The sequence below is a fragment of the Bombina bombina genome, chromosome 8 (assembly GCF_027579735.1).
Source record: "Bombina bombina isolate aBomBom1 chromosome 8, aBomBom1.pri, whole genome shotgun sequence".
NCBI lineage: Eukaryota > Metazoa > Chordata > Amphibia > Anura > Bombinatoridae > Bombina > Bombina bombina.
Window position 1 is genome coordinate 203480323 of NC_069506.1, and position 24378 is coordinate 203504700.

General features: G+C 36.2%; 1 protein-coding gene across 1 annotated transcript; it reads left to right on the forward strand.

Annotated features, from left to right (window-relative positions):
• The first annotated feature begins 371 nt into the window (after positions 1–371).
• NOSIP (nitric oxide synthase interacting protein) lies at positions 372–23539 on the forward strand. The gene is made up of 9 exons (XM_053689968.1): positions 372–447; positions 2233–2327; positions 4339–4444; positions 4657–4738; positions 11583–11724; positions 15517–15644; positions 19312–19499; positions 22557–22665; positions 23442–23539. Exons 2-9 carry the CDS (start codon positions 2258–2260, stop codon positions 23511–23513), a joined length of 897 nt encoding a protein of 298 aa, XP_053545943.1. The 5' UTR covers positions 372–447; positions 2233–2257; the 3' UTR covers positions 23514–23539.
• The last annotated feature ends 839 nt before the right edge of the window (positions 23540–24378 follow it).

The window sequence follows — 24378 nt, forward strand, 5'->3', positions numbered from 1 at the left end:
TGCAATTGCAATACAAATCATCAGCACTTCTTTTAAATAAACTTTATTAGCAACAGGAGAGCCAATCACGACGCTGCTATGGCATTTTACAGCTATTCATAGCAACCATACAAAACCAGAACGTACGATGCGCTTTTAAACGTTGGTTTGCGTTTCTACTACATTTAGTTCCTTAACATATGAATAACATAACGTTTAGTCAATTAAAATAACGAAGAATACCACCAATAATTACTTCGTGAAACCAGCTAGTTCCCGTACGACTAAAGATCCTGTGGCGTCATAGCAACCACGTGACTATGTTGCAACAACATTGTGCGGCGAGGAGGTGTGGTTCAAGGCACTATGTGGTCACATCAGTCACGTGATTACAAGACGTCACAAGTGCTATAGCCAGATGGGAACTAGATGTTGACAGTTGCTGGGGCTAAGTGATCTTATTACTCGGTAATGTTTTTTACACGGTATTTTCGGTTTGAGTATTAAGAACAGAAATGTGGTGTATTTTACAGTAATATAATCATAAGAATAGCTATTTATTATCCAGTAGTAATTGTGTATAATGTGCGCCATTAGAATGTTACCTGTATTGCAGATTTGTTGTGGCTCTATTTTTCTGAGAACGTGTGTTAATGAGTTTAATGAACTATAATTTGTTCCAGATCTACTTATGACTCTCCCTGTCGCAAGTTAACAGGATTTTAATAATATATGTATATTAACATTTGATCAGACAAATACAATAGACAAACGCACAGCAGTTAAAGGGACAGTGTACACCAATGTTCATATAACTACATAGCATGTAATAGTCACTACTATAAAGAAGAATATGCACAGACACTGATCTAACAATCCAGTATAAAACCTTTTAAAAACCTACTTAGAAGCTCCCAGTTTAGCACTGTTGATAAGTCTGGGTCACCCAGTGAAAGGGGCTGAGAACTCAAGAATAGCAGACACTCCCCCCTCCCCAATTCCCGGCATATGAAAAGACAGCATAAACAGGAGCCAGCAGGAGTCTGTAAACGCATATATACATCTGACAGGGGGGGGTTAGGAGTGTGAAAATCATCCCATGCTATTAAAAAATAAGCAAAACTAAACATTATTACTAAAACGCTCCCAGATGGGTTGTATAAATGGATAATCTACTACACATGATGATATTTCTTTTTCTCAGGGATTAAATAAATACATTTTAGACTTTGTTTTAGAATAGGATTTTCTTCAGTCATTCAAATAGAGCTAGAAGTTACAGAGGTGATTTACCCTTATATTAGGGACAGTGGTATAAAGAATATCAGATAAAACAGGTTAATAATACATTAAACCCTTTGCTATCTGGACTTTCAGAGAAGAACTTGCCCAAAATACCAGAGAATTTTTAGCATTTTTGCTATCACTCCGTTTAAACAGAAATAGATCTAACAAACCTGTCCATAGCACTTGCTTAGTAATATTCACCTTTATTCAGGGGTTAATTTTCAGGGTACAAACAAGCAATGTTTCAGGCTGTACACCCTTAGTCATATCATGACATGACTAAGGGTGTACAGCCCAAAACATTGCTTGTTTGTATCCTGAAAATTACCCCTGAATAAAGGTGAATATTACTAAGCAAGTGCTGTGGACATAACCGCCAAATGCAATCAAATATATATATATATATATATATATATATATATATATATATATATATATATATATATATATATATATAAAAGTTTTAACAAACTTTGGGTTTCTCACTGAAATTATTTACATACTGCATGCGCAATCATTTTTTTTTTTTTTTTTCATTTTTTTTTTTAATAGAGATATTAAGGTTATATTTTCTAGTCAACTGCATTTCTTTCAAGTGATTTAGTATATGGGTAACATGTTCCTTTAATGCCCTTTCATATGGATAGATTGAATGCAATGTCCTCTTAAAGAAATTTCCCATGATTAATATATGATCTTTTCACCTTCAGTCCTATTTTGTTTAGACACACTAGATGATAATTTCTGTCTTAAAATATTATACTATATCAAGGTAGATTGGGTACATTTTTCTGTTTATTGTATAACATATTTATAAATCAAGAATGCTGATGGTGACATACACACAAACTGAATGAATGGGACTATTAGTTTATATGAGCACTTACAATATTTGTTTCTGGTGCATGATTACTTATCTTCCAAATTCAATTATAACTCATGCCAAATGTATATATTTTTTCATAGACTGTGCTTAACCTTTTGAAAGAAAATGACCAGACATGGAAAAAACTGTACAGCTGGTGCTGTATACACTTATTATGAGAAGAGGAAAGATACCGGTTTGTAATGATTTATTTGGAAATTATTATTATAGAGAAAATCTTTTTTGGAAAGAAGTTATTCATAAAGCAATGCACAGTGATATTTATTCAGAGAGCCACAGCTCCTAGAATTTAACTTTTTAGATTATTCTACATATTTCTGTCTCCTTAAAGGGACACTGAACCCAACTTTTTTCTTTCATGATTCAGATAGAGCATGCACATTTAAGCAACTTTCTAATTTACTCCTATTATCAATTTTTCTTTGTTCTCTTGCTTTCTTTATTTGAAAAAGAAGGCATCTAAGCTATTTTTTTGGTTCAGGACCATGGAAAGCACTTGTTCATTGGTGGATGAATTTACCCACCAATCAGCAAGAACAACACAGTGTGTTCACCAAAAATGGTCCGGCATCTAAACTTACATTCTTGCATTTCAAATAAAGATACCAGGAGAATGAAGAAAATTTGATAATAGGAGTAAATTAGAAAGTTGCTTAAAATTGCATACTCTATCTGCATTACGAAATAAAAAAATTGGGTTCAGTGTCCCTTTAAGACGCAAACAAATGTCAAATATGGCAATCACCAGCGGCATTCAGTTATTTTCCGATCTGGATTTGCACATATTTTAGTGTGTTGTATTTCCACAATAAGAAACCCAGCTCCATAAATAGCTGAATGCCGCTGGCGGCTGCCATTTTCGGCATTGGTTTGCTAACGAATAGTTTGAATGCAGATGCCTAGTCATTATCTTTATTAGGAGTTGTGCACTGCTGGTCTGAATATTAATTTTATGGGGGCGCTGATGGTGAGTTTATAGAACCAAGGGGGTAGTGTCCTGAAGAAAAAGTTCAGGGACCACTGATCTAACGTGTCCTTTTAATAAAACTACAGGTACAAAACTATTTTTTAATAAATAAGAAGTTGTGCATACATTCTCACTTAGATATTGCTTGTGTGCTATATGACATTGTTTTCCAAATATGCTTGTGCACTTTCTGTATGCTGTATTTAAAAAAAAAAAAAAAACAACTTACTCCTGTGTACAAGATTTCTCTTATGTTGTGCCCCATCTCTGGTATATGCACATTTTCTCCAAATCTTTATTGGCAATGTCAAAACTAATTTTATAGATAATTAATGTTTAGCTGCATTTAGTTTCTCAGCGATGTCCAGTTACATTGTGTGGCTGCAAAAAGAAGTGACCTTATGTTTTCAAGCATTTTATTATTACACTATTTTTTTTTATTAATTTCTTTGCATATAATTGTGTTTGTGTGTGTGTGGGAGCTATCTGAACACATCTGGAGAGCCAATGCCAAGAGACATGTATATATTGCCATCAATCAGCGACTAGTATATTGCTGCCTCTGAGCCTACCTAGCTATGCTTTTCAACAAAGAATACCAAAAGAACAAAGAACATTTGATAATAGAAGTAATTTAAAAAGTTTCTTAAAATGGAATGAAAGTTTGTTTGATCTTCATGTAGCTTTAATCTACCGTTTGCTTTCTATATGGCCGGTTCTTTATTTTCTTCTTATATATTGAGCAATCTGTAATGCAAATCTATTCTATGTATATTTCATAATTGATTTGTCTGCACACAATACTGTAGCTATACACATGGCTAGAAATTGTTACTAGTCCGATAGCCCAGGACTAGTTAGAAATTGCATAGGAGAAGTTGGGCTTATTCCCATGTTAAACACTGTATATTAGTCATTCCCCCCCCCAACTGACAAATAATTGGGATATTCTCTAGCACTCTTGACTATACTTCTATAATTGTGAGAGACATTTAAATGTTTGTGTCTGTGTTGTTTTCAAACGTCTTAATAGTTTGGTCAAATAATATAAACGATAATAATAAAAAAAAAAAAATAAAAAAAAAAAAAAATATATATATATATATATATATATATATATATATATATATATATATATATATATATATATATATATATATATATATATATACATACATATATATATATAATTTATTTTACATTTTTTTTATTTTAATAGCTGCCTCTGGTTATGGGACGCAGACGGTTCGTCTGAGCAAAGATGCTGTAAAGGACTTTGATTGCTGTTGCTTGTCCTTACAACCGTGTAAAGATCCGGTGGTCACGTATGTATCTCTTTTCTTAGAACTTACAAATGACTTCTGTGTTCAAATATTTTCCTTTTTTTAATATTGATCTGATTAATAGTTTTGCACGCTCATTTTCATCTTCTACATTTAGACATAACTTAGGGTTTGCTAATGTAGTGACTTTTCTTCGGTATATACTGAAAGCACCTCTGTATTACATTACAACATTGACTTTCTTATCCTAATAGATCAGATGGGTACATCTATGAGCGGGAAGCAATTCTGGAATATATTCTTCACCACAAGAAAGAAATAGCACGGCAGATGAAGGTAACGTTTTACATAGAAATATATACAATATCCAAATACCCATATTAAAGGGACAAGAAACCCCAAATTTTACTTTCATGATTCAGATAGAGCATGTGATTTTAAATAACTTTTCAATTTACTTACATTGTCTAATTTTGTTTAGTTCTCTTGGTATCCTTTGTTGAAAAGGATACTTAGGTAGCCTCAGAAGCTGCTAATTGGTGGCTGCACATATATGCCTCATGTTTTTGGCTCCCAGTAGTGCATAGGATACCAAGAAAATGAAGCAAATTAGATAATAGAAGTGAATTGGAAAGTTATTTAATTTTGTGTTTTCTGTCTGAATCATGAAAGAAAGATTTTGGATATCGAGTTCCTTTAAAGGGACACTGAACCCAAATTTTTTCTTTTGTGATTCAGCTAGAGCATGCTATTTTAACCCCTTAATGACCACAGCACTTTTCCATTTTCTGTCCGTTTGGGACCAAGGCTATTTTTACATTTTTGCGGTGTTTGTGTTTAGCTGTAATTTCCCTCTTACTCATTTACTGTACCCACACATATTATATACCGTTTTTCTCGCCATTAAATTAACTTTCTAAAAATACCATTATTTTCATCATATCTTATAATTTACTATAAAAAAATTTATAAAATATGAGGAAAAAATGGAAAAAAACACACTTTTTTTAACTTTGACCCCCAAAATCTGTTACACATCTACAACCACCAAAAAAAAACCATGCTAAATAGTTTCTAAATTTTGTCCTGAGTTTAGAAATACCTAATATTTACATGTTCTTTGCTTTTTTTTGAAAGCTATAGGGCCATAAATACAAGTAGCATTTTGCTATTTCCAAACTACTTTTTTTCAAAATTAGCGCTAGTTACATTGGAACACTAATATCTTTCAGGAATCCCTGAATATCCATTGACATGTATATATTTTTTTTTAGAAGACATCCCAAAGTATTGATCTAGGCCAATTTTGGTATATTTCATGCCACCATTTCACCGCCAAATGCGATCAAATACAAAAAATCGTTCACTTTTTCACAATTTTTTTCACAAACTTTCGGTTTCTCACTGAAATTATTTACAAACAGCTTGTGCAATTATGGCACAAATGGTTGTAAATGCTTCTCTGGGATCCCCTTTGTTCAGAAATAGCAGACATATATGGCTTTGGCATTGCTTTTTGGTAATTAGAAGGCCGCTAAATGCCGCTGCGCACCACACGTGTATTATGCCCAGCAGTGCAGGGGTTAATTAGGGAGCTTGTAGGGAGCTTGTATGGTTAATTTTAGCTTTAGTGTAGTGTAGTAGACAACCCAAAGTATTGATCTAGGCCCATTTTGGTATATTTCATGCCACCATTTCACCGCCAAATGCGATCAAATAAAAAAAAAAACGTTAAATTTTTCACAATTTTAGGTTTCTCACTGAAATTATTTACAAACAGCTTGTGCAATTATGGCACAAATGGTTGTAAATGCTTCTCTGGGATCCCCTTTGTTCAGAAATAGCAGATATATATGACTTTGGCGTTGCTTTCTGGTAATTAGAAGGCCGCAAAATGCTGCTGCGCATCACACGTGTATTATGGCTAGCAGTGAAGGGGTTAATTAGGAAGTTTGTAGGGAGCTTGCAGGGTTAATTTTAGCTTTAGTGTAGAGATCAGCCTCCCACCTGACACATCAGACCCCCTGATCCCTTCCCTCCCCCACCCCACAATTGTCCCCGCCATCTTAAGTACTGGCAGAAAGTCTGCCAGTACTAAAATAAAAGCTTTTTGGGGGGTTTAGGTTTTTAAAAAAAAAAATAAAAAAAATTCTTCTGCTGTGTAAGACCCCCCTTAGCCTCCAACCTCCCTGATCCCCCCCAAAACAGCTCTGTAACCTTCCCCATCTGCCTTATTGGGGGCCATCTTGGGTACTGGCAGCTGTCTGCCAGTACCCAGCTTGCACAAAAAAGGGCTTTTTTTTTCTTATTTTTTTTTTTTCTGTAGTGTAGCTTCCCCAACCCCCCCCCCCCCCACAAACCCCCACCACCTCATTGATCGTTTGTTTTTTTTTAACTATTTAAACTGATTATAACTTGTTAATTTAACACCATTTTCTGTAGTGTAGCGGTTCCCACCCGCTCCCTCCCCGTGCGCGCCCCCGGGCATCCCCGCCCACGATCCCGCCCCCCTCCACATCTCCAGGGCCATCGATACCCGCCTCCCGGTACTGCTCCCACCCACCAACGAAGGAAGCCACCGATCTCCGGTGCAGAGAGGGCCACAGAGTGTCTCTCTCTGCATCGGATGGCTTCAAAAGGTTATTGCAGGATGCCTCCATATCGAGGCATCACTGCAATAACCGGAAAGCAGCTGGAAGCAAACAGGATCGCTTCCAGCTGCTTTCCACACCGAGGACGTGCAGGGTACGTCCTCAGGCATTAACTGCCTTTTTTTTGAGGACGTACCCTGCACGTCCTCGGTCGTTAAGGGGTTAAGCAACTTTCTAATTCACTCCTATTCTCAATTTTTCTTCGTTTTCTTGCTACATTTATTTGAAAAAGAAGGCATCTAAGCTTTTTTCTTGGTTCAGTACTCTGGACAGCACTTTTTTATTGGTGGATGAATTTATAAACCAATCAGCAAAGACAACCCAGGTTGTTCACCAAAAATGGGCCGGCATCTAGACTTACATTCTTGAATTTCAAATACAGATACCAAGAGAATAAAGAAAATTTGATAATAGGAGTAAATTAGAAAGTTGCTTAAAATGTCATGCTCTATTTGAATCATGAAAGAAAAAATTGGGTTCAGTGTCCCTTTAAGTAAAATTGAGCAATTTTACTTATACTGGATTTGTCAGGTATCTTGTCTTGTATTGTATCACCGTTGTACTTTTATCCTTGTACCCATGGACAGCGCTGCAGAATCTGTTGGCGCTTTTTAAATAAAGTATAATAATAATTTACTAAGATGTTGTAAGTCTTATGGGTAAGTTTTATTTGGTTTGTTTCTTCACACACACACATATATATATATATATATATATATATATATATATATATATATATATATATATATATATATATATATATATATATATATATATACATACAGGCAGTATTACACTATTGGGGTTTCAGTCTCAAGTGATAGTATAAGCAGTCACTGTGTAGCAGGTCAGACAAATTACAGCTTTCTTATGTGTGGAGAAAAATGCAGTTTGTAGAAGCAAGATAAATAATGTAGATTGTATTGGATTTTACCATGTTTAACGTTTTACTAGGGTTTAATTCTGAGTTGAATGACTTTTTATATTCATCTTGAAATTAACTAGCAAGAGAGTAGCATTAGCAAGCACTGACATTTATTAACTGCTTACACTCCATATGTTAAAGAAAGTGAAGAGATGTAAGAATAAGAGACATTAGTAGGAATGTGAAGGACTTCAAACACTTAAAGGGACAATCTAGTCAAAATTAAACTTTCATGATTCAGATAGGGTGTGTAATGTTAAACAACTTTCCAATTTACTTTTATCATCACATTTGCTTTGTTCTCTTGGTATTCTTAGTTGAAAGCTAAAGCTAGGTAGGCTCATATAATTTCTAATCCCTTGAAGGCCGCCGCCTCTTTTCTGAATGTATTTGACAGTTTTTCACAGCTAGAGGGAGTTAGTTAATGTGGGCCATATAGATAATATTGTGCTCACGCCCGTGGAGTTACTTATGAGAGCTCAATGATTGGCTAAAATGCAAGTCTGTGAAAAGCACTGAAATAAGGGGACAGTCTGAAGAGACTTAGATACAAGGTAATCACAGAGGTAAAAAGTATATTAATATTACAGTGTTTATGAAAAATGGGGGAATTGGTAATAAAGGGATTATCTATCTTTTTAAACAAAAACCTTCTGGAGTAGACTGCTTGCTATTCAGGTACAATGATAGAATGTTGTGATAAGAGGAAGTCTGGATATTGGTGAGGGTTAATTGTTACGTTGGCATCTAAGGTTTAATGATAGAACAAATATCACAGTTAAAGGGACAGTATACTGTAACATTGTTTTTGCCTTAATGTGTTTCCAATTGCGTTTTTACCAGCGGCAGAGTATAAAATGTATGAGAATTTGCTTTTTAAGGTTTATTTATGTATATGAGCTGGCTGATTTTGTGTTTTGAAGCCACAAGCTAATAAAATGGGTTGAGCTTGTAGGTATAATCGGATCTTATTACTTAATCACATTGTGTACATATACATGCTTCTTTATTTTATATCTGCCATAAACCAAAGACTAATACTTGGAGAAAAGAATGAAAAATTAACATTTTATTACCTTATCTCTTCTATACCCCACTGGGAGTATAATTTCTTCTGCTGGCTGTGTTTACACAGCATATCTATATCTTGGACCCGAGGTCACAAACTTTAAGAATAGGTGGGGATACCACAGACTAAATCAACTATTTTAAATACCAATATAAGGGAAGATTTTAGAATGTTAGAGGATTGGGGGTGACAGAGTTATATAGTTACAGGATGTGTCTAAATATAACTGTATTTATATGTTGAATACATGGATTCTTTATAGTAATATTAGAAGACAATGCCTGTTGTGGAGTCTTAGTTTAGGCAGAACCAGACAACTAGAGTAACTAATTGTAGAAGAGGATACAATATAGTATTTAGAAACAAGCTCCACAAATACAAATTAATAATACACTCTGCATCTAATATGGTGGATTATATAGAGAAATGTCCATTAAAAAGTTCCATCACATTCATACATTCTATATTTTATTACTTAAACTAGGAACACACATGCATACAATAGCTGGAGCAAAAAGAATTAAAAACACTTGAACCAGGCGAATTATAAATATCAAAAATATGAAATAAGTATCTAATATGCGTGTTCTTCTCTTGTAGTCATTCCAACGTAGGCCATTTGGCACGGACAGTATAATATATATATTACCCCTATTATCCTGCATGAAAGTGTGATGGCAGTTTGTACACTTTGCCTGTTTTTTCTGTTATATTTTTAATTTTCCACACATATTTACATGCAGAACAAGTACTGCAAGGGTACATTCCAGGATCACTGTGTTTTTTCTTAACAGATCTGACAAAATGACGATACCAATTTGTCTCTTAGATTACTGGGTCTTTTGTGTAATAAATTGATGACACAAATAGCAACTGTAATGCAAATGATGATTCAAATATTGTAACATCAGATCATGAATGTATATAACATCTATTCTTAGAGCCGAATTAGTTCTATGACATAACATACCTACCTATTTAGACATAACCACGTTATCATAGTATGCTTACATCGGCAGTGTTTGCATATAATTGTGATCTGCTAATTGTCCCTTTTAACTCTAACATATCTCTTAGAAATATGACTATTCATATCGAGTATATAAGAGATTCCAAGTTGAAAGAATGGGACTCCTCCTGACTCCATTCTCTGTTTACACACGTCATTACTTAATATGTAATCCCTCTAATAAAAGTCATAATGCTGTAAGGGTGATAGTTCAGTAATTCATATGTCTGTGATTCATACGTCAGCCTTATGCCTATTATTCATTCATTCGTTGTGCTGAATTAATTGAAATTTAACTGTGTTGTGCAGCGAATTGATGACATAAATAGTAATTAACGTAAATGACGACTTTAACATTGCAACATCAAATCATGAATATGTATATTATCTGTCCTTAATGACGAATAAGCTCATTGATACAATATATTTATCCATTCCGGCATAACGTTATCATAACGTGCTAACACCGACACTGTTTACACACAAAAAGTGATCTACCAATTGGCTCTTGTCACTGTAACACACCTCTCAGAAATATGGCAAGCAGATCGAGGATTGGTACTTCTAGTGAAAGCAATTCACTCCCCCAAACACGCCCTCTTTCAAATCACGAGTACAGAAACTGTCAGATGACGTCAATTGATTGACGGGCTTAGTAACCAATAGAACATCCTGATACTATGTACTCTAACCAATTACATTTGGATGGTGGGCGTTTAAGTGCAATTAATCATGCTCAGTAGCGGCGGCCCGCACCCCCTCTGAGGAAGCGTTCTTTGTGAAACGCGCGTCAGGGTCCGACAGGAGCAGCTCTGTCTCTCCTTGTTGTCTAATTTTTAACCGCTTACCAGGTTTATTTAATGGCTTGTTGATCTACCTATACTTATGCAAATCTTTCAGCCTTCAATCTTAGCCGTAATCATTAAACGTAATATAGCCCTCGGATTGTAAGGGCTTAGCATATTTTCGCTTCATCTATAGTTTGTTGGCTGTCAGAAAAATATAGCAGATACTTATTTCAGCATTTTTGATATTTATAATTCACCTGGTTCAAGTGTTTTTAATTCTTTTTGCTCAAGCTATTGTATGCATGTGTGTTCCTAGTTTAAGTAATAAAATATAGAATGTATGAATGTGATGGAACTTTTTAATGGACATTTCTCTATATAATCCACCATATTCGATGCAGAGTGTGTTATTAATTTGTATTTGTGGAGCTTGTTTCTAAATACTATATTGTATCCTCTTCTACAATTAGTTACTCTAGTTATAAGGGAAAAGGAAATACTTGAAATCAATTTAATACACTCCAGCAGGTAAAGTGGATCATTAGGAACATATTAAAGGGGAGAAAATTGAGTAAACTGTCCCTTTAACTGATGTATTAATACACCATTCATAACCCTGCATGTTAGGCTGTGTATATGATACATTTTTTACACAAATGTAGTTAGCTTATTGAATCATGTATTTTAGCTGCAAATAAATTAATAAAATGACTAAGGGAAAGTGTTTGGCATTTGTAGGCATACGAGAAACAGAAAAATGAGAAGAAGTCAGAAATGGATGAATTAAACAAAGCTGCAAAGGAATCCCAAATGAAAGTATTTTTGGATAAGGAAATGTCAATTATCAGCAAGCCTCTGAATCCTTTCACACAGAAACCAGGTATGGTTTGTAGGTGCAAGCAATATAAAGAATGATCAGGCAATTAGAATAAAAAATAAATCTATAAACATTTAGTTTTCAAAAGCTTAAGTATGTCCAGGATATTAAGATGTACATGAATATAAGGCATATAATAGGTTTGTCAAACGCCAAAAGAGAGTGTTAATGGATAGTTAGAAGGGTCTATGTAGGGGAGAAATACATGACCAGCGATATGTGTCAAAGACTAAACAATATGGGATATCTATACATTTATTTCTGATACTAAGGATGTAGTCATGGGCCTGTCAAATAGACATGATACTAAAATATTTTCTTTTTACCATCTTAATGAGAATGTTTCAACATGTTTATATTGCTGTGGTTATAAAGTTTTAGTAGTGTTTGTAACAGTGTGTATAACATTTCTATCACTGCTTCCCTATAGTTCATGTGCATGCTCCTAAGCATACCTGTGTATGCTGTTGTGAAAAGGAGCTACGTTTCAACAGAGGGTACAAAGTGAGCAAAGTAAACTTAATAAAAGTAAATTGGAAAGTTTTTTTTTTGTGCTCTGCCTAAAACATAAACATTTAATTAGGACTTTTGTGTCTGTTTTAACAAACAGTTCCATTACTTGGACACCCTTGGTACAGCTTTTGAAATTCAAGTGACACCACCCATTTATTTTTACCACTTACACAGGCAAGGACTCCAATATTAAAATTATGTGAATCAGATGCAGTAAATATTAACAATATTGTTTACTCATGGTATTCTTTCCACTTTCTGTTCTAATTTTATGTAACACCCTGATTGATAATTATTTCTATAGAGTAATAGAACTAGTTGCCCAAATTAATTGTTGTGCTTTAGTGTTTCACCCAATGCCATTTTTTACCCACAAATGGCAGGTATGAGTGGGTGCTGCCGACGAAGGGGGCATATCAGCCTAGTGGGAATTGGCTACTTATTGCTTCTTAGCACAATGAACACTTGGATAATTTAACATTATCCCCACCTCTTGTCAGATTTTTATTTGTGCTAAATTTAACCCATTTGTCCCTTTCAAAGGGACATTCAACTCACAATTGTTATTGTTTTAAAATATAGATAATCCCTTTATTACCCATTCCCCAGTTTTGCAAAGAAAACATGGTTATATTAATACATTTTTTAGCTCTGTGATTGCCTTCTTTCTAAGTATCTTCTGACGACCCCCTGATCACATGACTTTATCTATTGACTTGCATTTAAGCCAATTAGTGCTGTATTGTTAGAATCCACAGTCGTCAGCACAATGTTTTCTATATGGCTCACATGAACTAGCTTCCCCTGAAGTGAAAAGCAAATACAACAGCAGGTGATCATTGGGCTGTCTTTAGGGACTTAGAAACCGACAGAAATGTAGAGGTTTAAAGGTTATAAAGTATACTATAACCATGTTGGTTGTGCAAAGCTGGGGAATGGGTAGTAAAGGCGTTATCTATCTTTTTAAACAATAACAATGTTTGTTGACTGACCCTCATTCTGCGTCTCTACATTTATTAGCAAAATTCTTCCTGGGAGCAGTCAATGACCTCCTCTCTGCCTGGTACTGGCATTAGATGAACATCTAAGTCTGTGGATAAGCATCTTCCTGAGGATTCGCTATTTCCAGGAATGTTTGCATCCTAACATATGGCCAAAAATGACTGCAGCTGAGACCTTGTTTACCAGTGGGTTTAGGTATTCCTGTGTTGACTTTTTCACTTTACATCACAGTGTTCTCCACAGAAAAGGTTGCCAGCCGAATTGGCATTATAAAGTAGGCAAGAGTGGGGGCAGTGTAATACTTTATAATATTCTAACATTCTATCCAAAGCATAAATGAACATAACTCTATTTAATGATAATTCGAACAATAAACTTTGAAAGTTTTAGCTGGGTGGTCAGTAAAATCAGCCATGTGGTGCAACAGAAGTCTTCATATGCTGTTTAGTGGAAGACTGATCACCACAATCCAGTGTATAGGAAACCATAACACACCCTCATGGTTATATGCAGTTTACTGATTTGTAAAGCAGAGGGCCGTGTACCCCGTTTCACAACTGTACAGTCATTTTATGATTACAGAAATTGCGATATGAAGTGAGGAATTTTTTCTTATATTTTAGCTCCTGAAGAAATTAGTATCATCAAAATAATTACATATGTTAAAGGAACAGTCTAATCAAAATTACATTTTCATGATTCAGATAGGGCATGCAGTTTTTAATAACTTTCTAATTTAATTTTTCATTTCAAATTTGCTTTGTTCCCTTGGTATTCTTTGTTGAAAGCTAAACCTAGGTAGGCTCATATGCTAATTTCTACGCCCTTGAAGGCTGCCTCTTAACTGAATGCATTTGACGGTTTTTCACAGCTTGAAGATGTTAGTTCATGTGTGCCATATAGATAGCGTGCTCATTAGAGTGCACTGATTGGCTAAAATGCAAGTCAAAGAGGCTTAGATACAAGGTAATCGCAGAGGTAAAATGTATTTTAATATAACAGTGTTGGTTATGCAAAACTGGGAATGGGTAATAAAGGGATCTATCTTTCTTTATAACAATTCTGGAGTACACTGTTCCTTTAAAGAAACACATGCTACTTAGTACTGATGTACTCATGTGCCTTTCAGTTTTGAATAGAATATCCTTTTAAAGGGACAATGCAGAGGGAAAATGAAATACCTCTGGTCTTCTGGGACATGTCATTTTGCACTCCTCATTGTGGAACTTTGTCTTTATCCTCTGCAAAGCGTTACACACAGATAATGTCATGATGTGGAGCCGCAGAGAACTGTTGTTTCAGAGTAGGAAACAACCGATGAGCCATTTGGCAGCGTCAGTCTCACAACCCTGCCAATATCTGAGTGCTTGGCCCCAAGCAGGACTTTATCTATGTGTTTTACCCCATTGTTTGCATAAACACATGTTGATGGACAGCGAGTAGCACAAAAATGATGTATTCTAACAAAATAGAGCATGTAACTTCCGCTAGAATGTCCCTTTAACGAACCTAAGCTATCCTTGCTAACACTGTTTCTATTACACTTTGAATTGTATTTGCTAGAAAATGTCAAGATTTAATTTAGCTTAGTCTGCTGTTGTGTTTTTAGTTTGTTATAACCTTTATTGTTTGAGATGGATCACCATGGTGAAGTTGGGAAGATACCTGACTTTAATATTTTTTACATAGATGCATTCCACATTAGGCATAATGTCAGGCTCTCTTAAAGGGACATACAGCCCAAAATTTTATATTTCATGATTCAGATAGAACGTGCAATTTTAAACAACTTTCAAATGCACTTCTATTATCAAATTTTTCTTTGTTTTCTTGTTACCCTCCTACTTAAAAAAAAAAAAAAAAAAAAAAAAAAAAAAGATAAGTTCAAGAGTGTGCACGTGTCTTCAGTACTATATGGCAGTAGTTTTGCAATAATGCTATACATTAACAAGAGCACTAGATGGCAGCACTGGTTCCTGTCATGTAGTGCCCCAGACATGTGCATGCTACCTATCTAGATATCTCTTTGAAAAAGAATAACCTGAGAACAAAGCAAATTTCATAATAGAAGTCAATTGGAAACTTTTTTTTATTTTATTGTATTCTCTATCTGAATCATGAAAGAAAACTGTTGTTTCATATCCTTTTAAAGTGTGCATGTTACCCCACCCTTTTGTAATGTGTTGCTAACTTCTATAGTCCCTTGCGGAGGACGTCTGCAGCTCCTTGCTTTCTAGGAAGGGGTTACTGTGTGTGATTAGTTTTGTTGTGCTCATTTAGAAGGTGATGCGGCTGATGCTGAGCCAAGCAGCAGCCAGCAGAGCAGTGAAGACAAGAATAAGCAGCTGCCAAGCTTTTGGATCCCATCGCTGACTCCAGAAGCAAAAAACAGTCTTGTGAAAAAGCCAGTAAGTGACTTTACTTTTCTCTTCTATTTGTTAAATCTACTTTTTTGTTGTTGTTGCAGTGTTGCTGTTGGGTCAGCATGTACATGCAGTGTGAGCTTAACCCCTTAGTGACCAGAGCACTTTTCCATTTTCTGTCCGTTTGGGACCAAGGCTATTTTTACATTTCTGTGGTGTTTGTGTTTAGCTGTAATTTTCCTCTTACTCATTTACTGTACCCACACATATTATATACCGTTTTTCTCGCCATTAAATGGACTTTCTAAAGATACCATTATTTTCATCATATCTTATAATTTACTATAAAAAAAATATAAAATATGAGGAAAAAATGGAAAAAAAACACACTTTTTCTAACTTTGACCCCCAAAACCTGTTACACATCTACAACCACCAAAAAACACCCATGCTAAATAGTTTCCAAATTTTGTCCTGAGTTTAGAAATACCCAATGTTTACATGTTCTTTGCTTTTTTTGTAAGTTATAGGGCAATAAATACAAGAAGCACTTTGCTATTTCCAAACCACTTTTCTTCAAACTTAGCGCTAGTTACATTGGAACACTGATATCTTCCAGGAATCCCTGAATATCCCTTGACATGTATATATTTTTTTTTAGAAGACATCCCAAAGTATTGATCTAGGCCCATTTTGGTATATTTCATGCCACCATTTCACCGCCAAATGCGATCAAATAAAAAAAATTGTTCACTTTTTCACACATTTTGTTACAAACTTTAGGTTTCTCACTGAATTTATTTACAAACAGCTCGTGCAATTATGACACAAATGGTTGTAAATGCTTCTCTGGAATCCCTTTTTTCATAAATAGCAGACATATATGGATTTGGTGTTGCTTTTTGGTAATTAGAAGGCCGCTAAATGCCACTGCGCACCACACGTGTATTATGCCCAGCAATGAAGGGGTTAATTAGGGAGCATGTAGGGAGCTTGTAGGGTTAATTTTAGCTTTATTGTAGTGTAGTAGACAACCCTAAGTATTGATCTAGGCCCATTTTGGTATATTTCATGCCACCATTTCAACGCCAAATGCGATTAAATAAAAAAAAATGTAAAATTGTTCACAATTTTAGGTTTCTCACTGAAATCATTTACAAACAGCTTGTGCAATTATGGCACAAATGGTTGTAAATGCTTCTCTGGGATCCCCTTTGTTGAGAAATAGCAGACATACATGGCTTTGGCGTTGCTTTTTGGTAATTAGAAGGCCGCTAAATGCCGCTGCGCATCACATGTGTATTATGGCTAGCAGTGAAGGGGTTAATTAGGTAGCATGTAGGGAGCTTGCAGGGTTAATTTTAGCTTTAGTGTAGAGATCAGCCTCCCACCTGACACATTACACCCCCTGATCCCTCCCAAACAGCTCTCTTCCCTCCCCCACCCCACAATTGTCCCCGCCATGTTAAGTACTGGCAGAAAGTCTGCCAGTACTAAAAAAAAAAGCTATCCTTGATAAAAAATAAATAAAAAAAAAAAGGCATACTTACATATGCTGCTCTGGAGGATCCCCCCTTAGCCACCAACCTCCCTGATACCCCCCAAACAGCTCTTTACCCATCCCCCTCTAACTTATTAGTAGCCATCTTTGGTACTGGCAGCTGTCTGCCAGTACCCAGTTTATAGTAAAATATGTTTTTATTTTTATTTTTTTAATGATTTTCTGTAGTGTAGCTTGCCCCCCCCCAAAAGACCAACCCACCACCCCTCCCAGATCTCTTAGATTCACATATATGTAAATAAATTTGGCAATCACTGCCACTTTAATCCCATCACTTTTCTGTAGTGTAGCAGTTCCCACCCGCTCCCTACCCCTGCGCGCGCCCGCGCGCGTGCCCGGCGTTCCCGCCCACGATCCCGCCCCCCTCCACATGATACAGCCCATCGATGGCCGCCCACCCGCCTCCCAGACTGGCTCCCACCCACCAACGAAACCGGCCATCGATGTCCGGTACAGAGAGGGCCACAGAGTGGCTCTCTCTGCATCGGATGGCCAAGGGGGGTTATTGCAGGATGCCTCGATGTTGAGGCATCACTGCAATAACCGGAAAGCAGCTGGAAGCGAGCAGGATCGCTTCCAGCTGCTTTCCAGACCAAGGACGTACGCCACACGTCCTCGGTCATTAAGTGTATTTTTTTAGAGGACGTGTGGCATACGTCCTTGGTCGTTAAGGGGTTAAAGGGATACTAAACCCAACTTTTTTTCTTTCATGATTCAGATTGAGCATGCAATTTTAAGCAACTTTCTAAGTTACTCCTTTTATCAATTTTTATTCGTTCTCTTGGGTGTCTTTGTTTGAAAAGCAGGTATGCAAGCTTAGGAGCCAGACCATTTTTGGTTCAGCACCTGGGTAGTGATTGCTGATTGGTGGTTAAATGTAGCCACCAATCAGCAAGCGCTACCCAGGGTACCTGTGGGCATGCATGTGTAGTGTGAGCTGAATGTTATAGTATACTTGTGGGCATGCACGCATCGAGAGAACTTGTGTGCACACAATTGTGTGTGCGACCCCACCCCTGCTCGTGCGCAACTAATTATGTGTGAGTAAATCTTATCAGTTATCCCAAACAAACTCGTCTGCAACCTCTGCATGAGGGAGCATGCATTGAAATAGCCCAAAAGCTACTTATGCAGCTTCATATGATGAAATTTTTTTTAAGTTGAATGTTTTTTATATATATATATTTTATTAGACTATTAAAGGGACATAAAGGCCTTTCATTGCTATATATTCTTATTGGCTCTGAAATTTTGAAAAAGATTTCTCAACCCCCTGCTCCCGTGTATTGCACCCATGTTGGACCAGGGTTGGCTGCACGCACTGCTGTTAGCCAATTAAGAGCCAATATTGGCGTAATGCATGGGAACATCTATCTGAAGAGGTGTGGGAAATGCCAGAGTGCTTTTGGCACTTTCCCCAACAAGGGACTTTTAAAGGGACACTGAACCCTAATTTTTTCTTCCATGATTCAGATAGAGCATGAAATTTTAAGCAACTTTCTAATTTACTCCTATTATCAATTTTCTTCATTCTCTTGCTATCTTTATTTTAAAAGCAGGAATGTAAATCTTAGCAGCTAGCCCATTTTAGGTTCAGCACCATGGATAGTGCTTGCTTATTGGAGGCTTACATTTACCCACCAATAAGCAAGTATAACCCAGGTTGTCAACCAAAAATGGGCCAGCTCTTATGCATCACATTCCTGCTTTTTAAATAAAGATAGTAATAGAACGAAGAAAAATTGATAATATGAGTAAATTAGAAAGTTGCTTAAAATTGCTTGCTCTATCTGAATCATGAAAGAAAAAAATTGGGTTTAGTGTCCCTTTAAGGGTAAGTGCAATTTCTTTTAGCAAAAGAAAAAAAAAAGGTGTTTATAACAGTTTAGGGACTTTTATGCTCCGTTAAATAAAAACACCCCCCCCCCGTAGAATAATTTGTTAGAAAATAAATATATTACTTACATGCATTAAGTAGGAAATATTATTCAGTCAAATTTAAATATTCTTAAGAATTATTTTTTTTTTATCCTGTTTAGATATATTGTATATAACATTTTTGTAAGTTTGAATTATCCAACCTGGGGTCACACTAGAACCTTTTCACATTTAGGATGTATTTCAAGTATTATGTCTGCTTGACTTTTCCAGGACAAAACAGTCTACTGCCCTATGAGCGGGAGGCCTCTAAAGATGAAAGACTTGGTGACCATAAAGTTCACACCAGTGGATGATAAGGTGGATCGCGTGGGTCTGATAAATCGGCAAGACAGATATGTTTGTGCAGTTACCCGTGACATGTTAGGAAACTCAGTCCCATGTGCTGTGCTACGGCCATCGTAAGTCACTGACAATATTGTAATGGTACAACAAACCTTATACATGATGATTAGGCCTAGGGTTGCCACCCATCTAATGATTTTTACCAGCATGGCCTGTATTATTTGTTGTGGTTGGGGGGGTTTGTTTCCACAGGGAAACCTTGACATGTTGGATATAATTCCCATCACTAGGAGGCCAAGAACCCACACAAGCTTTTGATATTCCCCACCTCAAACCCTTGGCCTCTCAGGAGAGAGGTTGAAGATAGAGGTGCTTCAGCTACTTTCTTAAGGATTATTTATTTCATACTTCTGGGAATATACTCTCCCTGCCAGTAGGAGAGCGAAAAGATTCCCAAACCCAAAGAGCCCTATATAACCCCTCCCAACTCTTTGGAAGTTAGTCTTATCTTTTCTACCCATTTTAAATGTGTTGTTATAGGCAAGCTGAGGCATCTTCCCAGCATATTTATGTGATACTTGTTTTTATTTTCTGATGTATTCGGACCAATTTAATACTATTCTTGCTTCCAACGGTGCTTTATTATAGGGATTTCATTATTTATACTTAAAGGGTTAGTAAAGTCCAAATTAAACTTTAATGATTCCGATAGAGCATGTCATTTTTAAATAATTTTCTTTTCTAAGATATGTTGAGTCCACGGGTTCATCAATTACTGTTGGGAATACCACTCCTGGCCTGCAGGAAGAGGCAAAGAGCACCACAGCAAAAACTGTTAGTATCACCTCCCTACCCATAACCCCCAGTTATTCTCTTTGCCTCGGTGCAAGGAGGAGGGGCTAATTTTGAGCCTCTGCATTCCATAGATATTAAATTGTTATCTTGGAAGATTTTGTTTCTTGTTGCTCAACTGGGAAGCAGATTTTCTGAGCAGACAGACTTTTCACCCCGGGGAGTGGGAACTCCATCTGGAGGTGTTCTCCAACTTAACCCTCAAATAGGGGATGCCGGAGTTGGATCTGATGGCATCTCGACAAAATGCCAAGCTTCCAAAGTACGGTTCAAGATTAAGGGATCCACAGGCATTTCTAATAGATGCTCTGGTAGTACTTTGGGACTTCAGTCTAGCATACTTGTTTCCTCCGTTTGCTTTCCTTCCACAAGTCATTGCTCGTATCAAACAGGAGAGGGCATCGTTGACTGAAAGCTTCTGCTGCGTCTCTTTCTCTATGGTTGAGAAGTATAATTCGTTTTACTTTATGAAACTGCTGGACAGCAGCCTCTTGAGAGAGTTACGGCTCATTCTACTAGGGCTGTATCCTCTTCATGGGCCTTCAAAAATGAAATTCTGTGGAACAAATTTGCAAGGCTGCAACTTGGTCTTCTCTGCATACTTTTTCCAAATTTGATACTTTTGCCTTGGCTGACGCTTCTATTGTTAGAAAGGTTCTTCAAGCGGTGGTGCCTTCTGTTTAGGTCTACCTGTCTTGTCCCTCCCTGTTCATCTGTGTCCTCTAGCTTGGGTATTGATTCCCAACAGCAATTGATGAACCCGTGGACCGCCCCAATATATCCGAAAAGAAATGGATTTATCAGGTAAGCATAAATCTTATTTACTTCTATAATCAAATTTGCTTTGTTCTCTTGGTATTCTTAGTTGAAAACTAAACCTAGGAGGCTCATATGCTAATTTCTAAGCCCTTGAAGGCCACCTCTAATCTGAATGCATTTGACAGTTTTTCACAGCTAGAGGGCATTAGTTCATGTGTTTCATATAAATAACATTGTGCTCATGCACGTGGAGTTATTTAAGAGTCGGCACTAATTGCCTGAAATGCCAGTTTGTCAAATGATCTGAGATAAGGAGGCAGTCTGCAGAAGCTGAGATACAAGGTACCGGCTTCTTCATAATTTTGATGTTGTTAGAGCATTACGTTTTCAAACTACTAAAGATTTCAGGCAAATTTTTAGTTTGGTTGTTCACTATTCAGGTTTCTGTAAGGCTCAGAAGTTTACGGCGGTAGCCTTCGCTTCTTTGTTTAAACAAGTAATTCACATAGTTTTCTTGATGACAGTCAATCTTCCCCTAATTCATCTTATAGCTTATCCCACCAGAGTAGTTGCTACTTCTTGGGTTTTTAAAATGATGCATTCTTGGAGCAGATTTGCAAAGATGTAACATAGTCTTCTTTGCATACATTCTCCAAATGTTACCGTTTTTATTTCCTCTGAAGTGGCTTTTTGCAGAAAAGTCCTTCAGCCCGCAGTGTTCGGCAAATAGAAACTGCCTTATTTTATCCCACCCTTTCCTTGCCATGGACTCTCAGCTTGGGTATTAAATCTCACATGTCAAGGTTTCCCTGTGGACTCTCATCATTATATAAAAGAGGGAAAAAATGTATGCTTACCTGATATTCTTTTCTTGATCTATGTTTCACCACTATAGACCATGCTTTTGTCTTTCCTACCTGTCTGTCTCCTTTTCTCTGCTCAGCTATATGATAAACTGAGTAGGTGGGAGGGATAAAAATCTCTTGTGTGGGTTCTCGGCTGTCTCCTAGTGGCAGAAATTATATTCCACATGGGAAGGATTCCCTGTAAGAAAATAGTGTTATACAGTGTGTGTGTCTATATATACTTTCAAAATTATGGGGAGGGGAAAAGTGAGTTTAAAATCCTCCACTATGCACAAAATGTAGAGAAAACAACTCATTGTGTAGTCCATTAACATATCTAGACAAGTCAGAAAGATTGCTTTTCCCACAGAAAACCCCTGGACACATAGTTTCCAACGTAGCAAAGGATTCTGGGTAAGATGCAAATGAGGTTCACAATGACTGACTTTTTGACTTCAGTCTACCTAAATGCATTTGCATGTCTTACCCAGAATCCTTGGAAGGGTTTCTGCCTAAATGCATTGTTTTTAAAATAATAATAAGTGAGGGGTAAACTGTGTTTGTGATAGCATTTATAGTAAGACCATCTTTCTAAAAAAAATGTCTCCCTTTTTGGCAAATTTTCTTTGCCATCTGTAAAGCTGCAAGGATGTTGACATTAGCAACTAAATAAATAAAATATTTATTGGCTAACCGTGTTTTCTGCTGGTTTCCTAGAGGGGCAGTTGTGACTCTGGAGTGTGTGGAGAAGCTGATCAAAAAGGACATGACTGATCCAATCACTGGGGACAAATTGAAAGAGAAGGATATTATCGTACTGCAGAGGGTATGTCTCAATGCATGAACCTTAATTACTTTAAATGTTCAGATATATTAATTTGTTTATATATATATATCTCAACATTTCCATTCTTTACTAACCATTGGCGAGTGGAAATTTAAAGGGATACTAAACCCAAAAATGTTCTTTCGCGATTCAGATAGAGAATACAATTTTAAACAACATTCCAATTTACTTCTATTATCTAATTTGCTTCATTCTTTAGATATCCTTTGTTGAAGAAATAGCAATGCACATGGGTGAGCCAATCAGATGAGGCATCTATGTGCAGCAACCAATCAGCAGCTACTGAGCCTATCTAGATATGCTTTTCAGCAAAGTATATCAAGAGAATGAAGCAAATTAGACAATAGAAGTAAATTAGAAAATTGTTTAAAATGGCATGCTCTTTCTAAATCACGAAAGAAAAAAATTGGGTTTAATGTCCCTTTAATGGTGGTGAGTTGAAGTTAGTGGCTGAATTTTGAATCAAAATGTACACTTCTATTGCAGCATTGACAAACACACATTTTGGGCTATGTGCTAAAAATATTATATATCTTAGAACATTCCTCTAAGGCTGTAGGAACACCATTAGTGCTTAGACTGTTACTTCTGAGACGGTAAACAGCAGCAGAGAGAGAGATTGGAGAGGAAATGTAAAAGTGTAGAAGAAAAAAAAAATATATATATATCTATATCTCACAGGCAATTTAGTTTAGTAGATTTCATTCTGCCGTGTGTTAAACAAACTGTAATGATGTCTTCTGTCTTTATTGCAGGGTGGAACAGGATTCTCCGGATCTGGAGTCCAGCTACAGGCTAAAGAGTCCAGGCCTGTTATGCAGGCTTGAACATAAAAACCTCTTCACTCTCTGAACCAATGGTCCAGCCCTGTTCACATTAAATGGACTCTGAGTTGTGTTTTTGTTTTTTAATATATTATTTTTATTATACCTTTTCCAAAACACTGAGTTTATATCCCTCACATACACACTATAGATGACTGATGCACAATTTTAAACCCAGATTTTTTTTAAAGTTCTTATACATTTGTATTCAGTGAGACTACAGCAACAGAATAATATAACCACAAGCTGGTGTAAATACTCAACATTTAGCACTCAAGACATTGGTCATCCTGCAAATATGTTGTTTTTTTATTTCTGTGGTAATTAAATTGTAGCATAAATTACACTTAAAATAATCATCCTTCTATATAAGAAAAATGTGTTTATTACTGTATATTCCAAAGGGAAATGCTCCATAGGAATAAAGTTGTTGATTTTTTTTAAATGTGTTTATAGTTCCCTAATTGTTCTTGCTATACTTAAATATTTTTTTCCTGGTGGTGCTTGCATTATTAAAAATATTTAGCATCTTATTTACCTGTGAAGGGTACATTCAACATAACTGTTTCTTAAAACCATACTCTGTTTTTCATTTCAGCTTCATGCCTAAATCTTGTCACTATATATTGTAAAACATTTCTATAAAAAAAAATTGTTTTTTTATGTGATAAAAAAAGTCTGGCAGTATAACGTCAATGCAGTGTAAAAATCATCAAGTAATAACAAACAAAATCCAGAATATATGGATGCAATATTCTCTCATTTTGGTCCTTATAGTAAATGTATTTGGTTAAAGGGCCCTTATAGTGATACAATTACATGCGCTAATTTTGTTAGGTTTGCAACATCAATATTACATGATCTATGT

Excerpts from the sequence above, each read along its gene's own strand:
- NOSIP (XM_053689968.1), top strand. The coding sequence starts at position 2,258 with ATGACCAGACATGGAAAAAACTGTACAGCTGGTGCTGTATACACTTAT. Across the intron at positions 15,645-19,311 it reads ACAGTCTTGTGAAAAAGCCA|GACAAAACAGTCTACTGCCC; the intron begins GTAAGTGACTTT and ends TGACTTTTCCAG. Across the intron at positions 19,500-22,556 it reads TGTGCTGTGCTACGGCCATC|AGGGGCAGTTGTGACTCTGG; the intron begins GTAAGTCACTGA and ends CTGGTTTCCTAG.